Source organism: Papio anubis, chromosome 9 (assembly GCF_008728515.1).
Source record: "Papio anubis isolate 15944 chromosome 9, Panubis1.0, whole genome shotgun sequence".
Lineage (NCBI taxonomy): Eukaryota > Metazoa > Chordata > Mammalia > Primates > Cercopithecidae > Papio > Papio anubis.
The window spans coordinates 7,367,664-7,375,130 of record NC_044984.1 but is presented as its reverse complement, the minus strand read 5'-3'; the positions used below and the strand labels follow the sequence as shown (position 1 = coordinate 7,375,130).

At 41.6% G+C, this 7,467-nt stretch overlaps 1 protein-coding gene across 1 annotated transcript; it reads right to left on the bottom strand.

Moving 5' to 3' along the window:
- Window positions 1-3,009: 3,009 nt before the first annotated feature.
- Window positions 3,010-7,169, bottom strand: LOC101020904 (eukaryotic translation initiation factor 4B-like). Its single transcript, XM_031650231.1, is given in 3 exon segments — window positions 3,010-5,584; window positions 5,587-6,512; window positions 6,820-7,169. Coding segments are annotated over 3 exon segments (1,845 nt in total). The 5' UTR covers window positions 7,149-7,169; the 3' UTR covers window positions 3,010-4,994.
- Window positions 7,170-7,467: the final 298 nt, after the last annotated feature.

Here is a 7,467-nt window from a genome sequence, read left to right as displayed (position 1 = left end):
TCTGCCTTTCCTTTTACCTGTCTAACTGTTCCTTCTTCATCTCTTTCCTGGACTCTTCTTAAATATTGGCATTGCAGGGGCTTCACCTTTAGCCTGCTGTTCTTCTGGAACTATATTCTATGCCTGGGTGACCTCATTCATGTTCATAAATTCAATCACCATTTATACACTGAAGATTCCCCAAGTTCATCTCTCATTTAAGCAACTCTTTTGAGATTTAAACCCATTTCTCCAACTATTTCCTGGTATTTGCTGGACATCTTCACCCAAATGTTCAATGAGCACCTCAGAAAATCAAGAACATAACAATTCTTGAACATATTCTCTTGTTCCTAGAATATAAGTTCAGGAAGATAGGAATTCTTACCAATATTGTTTATTGCTATATCCCTAGAGCTTATAATATTGTCAGACACATATTAAGTGCTCAGTTAATATTGGTTAAATGAGTGGACATTTTCCCCACCAACCTGTTCTTCCCTCTGTATGGCAGTAACATTTGCCCAATTATAGCAACACAGTTTCTTGTCATCTCTTTTTTCCTTAATCCTCATATCCCATTGGTTTCCTATGTCCTGCATATTTAACCTGCTCAGTCTAAAGTTCATTCCTTCTCCTACATTCTCACTGATATTTTTCAGGCCTTTATAATCTCTCCTTCGTTTGTATCATCATTTTTCTTATTCATAAGATGGGGATAATAATAGGCGCTATCTCATAGGACAGTCATAAGCTTCAGTGAGGTAGTATACCCAAACTCTTAGTATGGTGCTGTGACGACTCAGTAAATTTGGCAAGACAGCTGGATTTCTTATGTATCTATATGGATCTCTACAAATACATCTACGTGCATTGAGAGGACAGTCTCATTCATCTCCATATTTTAGTGTTAAGTCCTAACCCAGGAGAGATACTCTTGAACAGATAAATACATTTGCTTTGTAATGTCAATAAAGTCATGTCCTTGTTGAACCTCAGATTGTTCATTTGTTAATTTGAATTTGTGCTATAATGTCAATCAAGTCATGTCTTTGTTGGACTTCAGGTTATTCATTTATTAATTCAGTTAGCTAGACTAGCTAGGATCATTTTATAGCCGTTTCATAATACAAAGCACGTTGATAGCCATTAACTCATTTCCATGGTTATTCTTCATTTTATTTTCATAGCTATTATTATCATTAGCCCCCCAGTTTTACAGGTGAAATGACTGAGACTTAACAGGGTGTGAGTTGTCCATAACCCGTCCAATACTTGTTAAAAGCAGAATCAGGATCTGAACCCAGTCTTCTAATGCTAAGTCCTATTGTTCTAAATATTCAGGTGAAAATACATGCATTTTATTTTCATGTTTCAGGACGTTGTTTGTGGTCTCTTATTGCACAGTTTTTTCTTGAGTCAGGTGGTGGTAAAGGATGAAACTTAGTGGTAGAAGCCACCCTAGAGCCCTAGTTCCTTTAGCTTACAGAAGAAAAAGAAACAATAAAACTCCATTTGCTTGAGAGGTTGTGAAATCAGAGGAAAAAGCCACCTCGTCCCACACCCCAATTGTAGTCAAGAGCCAGACTTTGCTGCGGCATTTTTGGCAGATTGAACCCTTTGTCTGTGTTGACATAGATGCTGAGGGGAGCTTTCTTTATTCTGAGATAAAGAGACAGGATCTGAGATTATAAAAGCTTTCACATGTCAGAAAAAGAACCGGTGGGAACAAATTCATTCATGAAACTGCCTTAAGGAACCCCAGGTGTTGAGGCACTGGGAGAGACATACACAAATGGATAGATGTCAGGTTTCCAGGAGCTCCACCCAGCCACCATCATAAGTACTCATTTGGAGAATCCAGATTGTTCATTGCGTAGCCCAGTGGCTTTTCAAGTATGTTTTGTGGACCTTCGGAGTCAGAAGAATTGGGGGTATTTTCACTTTTTGCCCTATTTACATGATTTTTCTAAACCATTTGAAAGTAAGTTGCAGACATTATTTTCTTTTTTAAATTCTTCAGCATTCATCTTTAAAACATGAGGACATTCTCCCACATAGCCATAATAGGAGAATATTATGACCTTAGATATTTTCACATCGAAGACATTCATAATTCCTAAATATCATTTATAACCATTCCACACTAAAAATGTCAATTGTCCCAAAATGTCTTTTATAGCATTTTAAAAAATCCAGGATTCAAGTAGGTCTCCTGCAATGTAGAAAAATTCTCTTGCTTTTATTCCCCATTGTCTTTGAGAAGAATCCACGTCAGTTGTCTTGATGAGGATCTCACATACTGCATGTGTATTTTTTTGTCCTCGTGGTCTCAATTAACTTGTTCAGGGAAACTGGCAGTCTACTACTTTGCTGAGAGTGCAAATTGAGGTCATCTTTCTGGAGGGAAATGGGTAATATATTTTAAAACTTTCACAGACTTAGGTTTAAATTAAGCTGGAGCCAGATTAGATTCAGGCTAAACACTTTTAGCAGGACTTTTCATAAATAATCCATGTATAATGCATTGCACCATCTTACTAGGCACATGATGTCAGATTGTCCCACTATTGATGATGTTAAATTTGTTCAGTTGGTTCAGATGGTGTCAGCCACATTTTACAAGTGTAACTTTCACCTAGAGGACATAGTATCCAATTATGATCCTTACCTGAATCAATCATTGGAAACTGCAAAACGTTGATTTCTAAATTCTATTACTCCTTCTACTTTTACTAACCAGAGTTTTCCTCTAAAAATAATTTTTCTCCCTCCACCCTTTCGTCCCCCAGTCCACCTTGAGTATCACTGTAGACTCAGAATGTTAAAGATTCTATGTTTTTTTTTAACCAATTGCCTTGATTATTCTTTTTGATACATAAATTGTCTCAAATTTGGCCAGTGAGAGCTCTCTCTAGTTGATTTTTGTATCCTTTTGACATATCAATATCGTTTTTTGATCACTTGTTTACTTTCTGATGCAGAAAGAAGTCCCAGTTTCGCCTGGTATTTTGTTTGTTTGTTTGTTTGAACTTTAAAGATCAGATTTATTTGGAGAAAACAAAAAACCCACAACCCAAAGGATGGGATTTTACATCAAGACATCTCCCAGGTAATAAGTCTACAGATTACAAATCATTTTCATAGAAGATATTTTTGTACAAATTTTACATGTATTCAGGAGCGGGACATTAATCCCCATTTCTATTTTAATAGGGGGGACAAGGCAGGGGAGAGGGAAAAACAGTTTTGGATATAACTATTTGGAAGGAGAGTAGACATGAAGAGGGCAAACCCTAGCTTTTCATTATCTACAATCAATGGTTTTTCGTTTTTTTTTAAAAAAAAAAAAAAAACCTTTCAATCTTCAACACTCTTTAAAAGCCCACTTCTTAGCTACTGGCCAATCCACACCAATTATTTAAATTCACTTGGTACACACCTTTGTCAACTGGGTAAATTATATTATGCCCACTGCTGCAGCACGCATAAACCAACACCCCTGCATGGACGAACAGGGCCTAATCTAGGACTGATGGGAGACGGGCTTGCAAACCAAGATCAAGGTGTCGTTTCTCTGCTAATACTGTCTACCAAGCCGATCCCTACAAAAATGCACATACAAGCAGGCAAGTTTAGCTACTGTGTTGCAAGAGAAACCAGGACCTTGTTAAATAGTTCTCTCCATTACCATTTATTCTCTCAAGGGAAGCTTTAAAAAATAATAATAAAGAAAAACAACACATTGGTCTGGCTACCTCATGAATCCAACAAGCATTGGTGTAGCATTTCAGTGGAGAAGGAAATGTGGGGGGAAAAAAACTCATCAAGGTTGTAAAAAAGGCTCCCAATTTAACTGTCCCTGTCCCTATTTATCCACCATCCAAGACCATCCATTATTCTAGAGCACTCTGATCTATAAAAGGGTCAAAGCATCAGGAGCAGGCAAGGAGTGAGAACCAAAAGACATCAAGAAACCGATTTGCTTGAGAAAAGCAGCGATTCTTCCTTTCACAGCTCTCCATGGCTGAGAGAGAAAATGCCCAAGACATCACCTATGTGACTTAAGAGATTGCTTTTTGGGAGGTTAAGAGTAGCACGAAGAACTTAAGATGACGACAAGAGTCTAAGTTTTTAGTTTCAAGGTTTCAACAGAATGTGGATATATTCAAACTTTCAAAAAGGACAGTGTTTAGAAAGGGTAAAGCTAGGACACAGAAAACACTGGGAATTACCACGACCCCCAAGTGCTTCCGGCTCCAGGAAATAACCATTCATGTGTTTGCTGGAGGTCACACAATTTTCCCCTATTACCTGGTACAAAATGACTCATCACTTCCCAAAAGCTTCTTTTCAAACCACGATTTTCCATTTATTTTGGTCCAATGCAGTCCTATTCTTTATGGCTTATAGTCTCACTCCCAACTACCCCCCTGGGGGGTTAAAAAAAAAAATTCCCCCTAGGCTGGCCCCCAAAACTCAGAATTAAATAAGAGGAGGGGCTGGCAGCCTCCTGGAGACTAAAACAACTTGAGGCTAAATCTACCTTTCCAAGAGTGGAAAATTTATTCAGATAATGTTTTGAGAATTCATACATGCCACAATAGGATAAAAACTAAAAGGTAGAAGTCTCACAATTTTCCTTCTACCTCCCTCCCCTACTGCCCAACCAGGTTCCAGACGTTGTATCACTGTCATTACCATTTCTGCTAAATGGAGGCCCCTAGGCACTAATCACACTGGCAACTGTGTGGTGACATAATGCACCACAACTCTGCCTCTAAAAAGCTGTAGTCCCTTTCTCTCTGGCTATATTGGCGATTCTCCAGTTACTTCAATACTTTAAAGGCTGCAGCAGCATGCAAAATAATTTCATTTTTTGTTTTTAAAAAAAGGTAAGAAAGGTCTTCAGGAGATGGTGAGTTTTATTTTGTCTTGTCTGGATAGAGGTTTTGATTTGCTCTCGAATGTTCCAGGGTGGAGAGAAACTAGGAGAAAGCACAGGATGTAGAGGTCTATTCGGCATAATCTTCTCCCTGGTTTTCATCTTCACCATCAACAGAGAGAGCAGCATACTTGCTTGCAGAACTGAACTTCGAAGCTGGATTTTCCTCAGGTTTCTTTGGCTCAGGTGCAGATCTGGAGTCTTGATCCTTTTTGCCATCTTTCCCATCTGACTCCTTCCAGTGGTCTTTGTTCCCTCCGTCTCCTGGTCCATGGCTAGAGGTCCCAGTTTGGCCTTTTGGGACATTCATCCCATCTACTTTATTTTCATCTTTCCTTGCTGGTCCTTCCTCAGATGGTTGAGCTGGAGCTACTTTTCCCCCACCACTTGTAGGGGATTGCTGCTCTGTGTCTGAGCTCTGAGATCGAGCTGGAGGGTTAGAACTTCGCTTCACCCAAGCATTCTCCTTTGGTGGAGGGGCTGGCGTTACCTTTAGGGGCTGATCAGGTTTGGGAGGTTTAGAAGTTGGAGAGTGACAATCTTCCTCCTTATTGAGTGTTTCATTTTCTAGAGACTTCTCACTCTCTCTCCTTCTTGCATTTCTGCCAGATGTGGCGGAGGTCCCAGTCTGTGATGACTCACTTCCTGTCCTCGACCGTCCCGTTCCTGAGTTTCTTCACTTCGCCAGCTTGGGTGTCTCTCCCGAGGCCGTCGTTCTAGTTTTGGCTCATCCAGCTGACACTGCAACTTCTCTTGTTCCTTCTGTAGCCGTTCTTCTACTTCTCTTTCTCTAGCAGCTGTGTCAACAGGCTTTGCCCCTCCAAAGATAGAAGCAGCTCGACTGGACTGGGAGGTACTAGCAGAGGAATCATCTTCGTTAGGAGTACTCCGAGGCTTTAGATTCAGTTTGGGTCTTTGAGGGGGACCTCTGTCATCGCGCCTATAATCATCCCCAGAGTAATCATCTCTGGAGCTCCACGACCGATCATCCCGTCTGTCGTATCCGTCTTCATAGCGGTCCCCGCCTCCTCTGTAGTCATCATCCCTGCGATACCCACTGCCAAATGCTCTTCTGCCACTGCCTATCCGGGAATCATAGCCTCTGTCATAGTCTCTGCTGCCTCGGTCATCATAGCGATCCCGGCCACCATATCGATCCATATCCCGGCATGGGCCATCCCGATACCCATCCCGATACCCATCCCGATACCGGTCTGAATCATAAGGATCTCGATACTTGTCTCCAAAGCTATCATCACCTCTTCTAGGCGGGTGGTCATCAAAGCTGTCTGTGGCAGGACGAGCCCTCCAGTCTGTATCTGTTTTGTCAGAATCCCGATTTCTATCACGGCCAAAAGAACGATCATCCCTGTCTTTATCCTGTGCTTGATCAGCAACGTCCACTCGAATTCTCCTGTTACCTAGAGACTCTTCATTGAGACTCAGGGCGCTGAGCAGGGAATCCAGGTCCTCAAATTCAGCATAACCAAAACCTTTCAACCTCTCTGGATTGCTGGGTTCACGTGGTAAACGCACTGCACTGATATTTAATCCTCTAAAGAATTCTTTAATTGGCCGGGCGCGGTGGCTCAAGCCTGTAATCCCAGCACTTTGGGAGGCCGAGACGGGCGGATCACGAGGTCAGGAGATCGAGACCATCCTGGCTGACACGGTGAAACCCCGTCTCTACTAAAAAAATACAAAAACCTAGCCGGGCGAGGTGGCGGGCGCCTGTAGTCCCAGCTACTCGGGAGGCTGAGGCAGGAGAATGGCGTGAACCTGGGAGGCGGAGCTTGCAGTGAGCTGAGATCCGGCCACTGCACTCCAGCCTGGGCGACAGAGCGGGACTCCGTCTCAAAAAAAAAAAAAAAAAAAAAAAGAATTCTTTAATTGACTCTTCTGTCACATCATAGAGTAGGTTCCCTAGAAAAGCAGTGTCGGGTGGCGATTTGGGAAGAGGGCTCCGGTCGATATTGGGTTCCCGAGCAGCCCGTGGAGCAGTGGGAAGGATGGAACGGGGAATTGGAGGCGCCCTGTACACATCGTCGTCATTACTGTGCCACGTTGTTGAAACATCTCCTTCCAGGTCATCCGTTTCATCAGCCCAGCTGACTGGTTTGGAAACATAGGTGCTTCCTCCACCAGTCCCCCCATCCTCAGCCAGAAAGTCTGTTAGGGAGATAGTCTTCCCCTTCTTATTCTTCCTTTTTGCTGAGGCTGCCATGTTGGGAGAGGGAAAGAGAACGCAAAAAAAAGCTCGCCTGGTATTTTTTGTGCTCCACCTGTGGAGATATTTTTACCAAGGAGCCCCTTATATCAAGAATGATGTTTAGAAATCAAGATTTGGGCTCCAGAAGCAATGGCATCTTACTATTAGATGCCACTGCTTCCAGGACTTCTGGTACACAGAGCTAGGAAATATAGTTTTTTTAAAATTGAGTTTATAATGATATTTCCAAATAAAATTTAATTTTAAAATTTTAACATTTTATTTTTAAATTTATTTTTTAATATTTAAGGAGCATTTATTTTTTCCTGTGAAC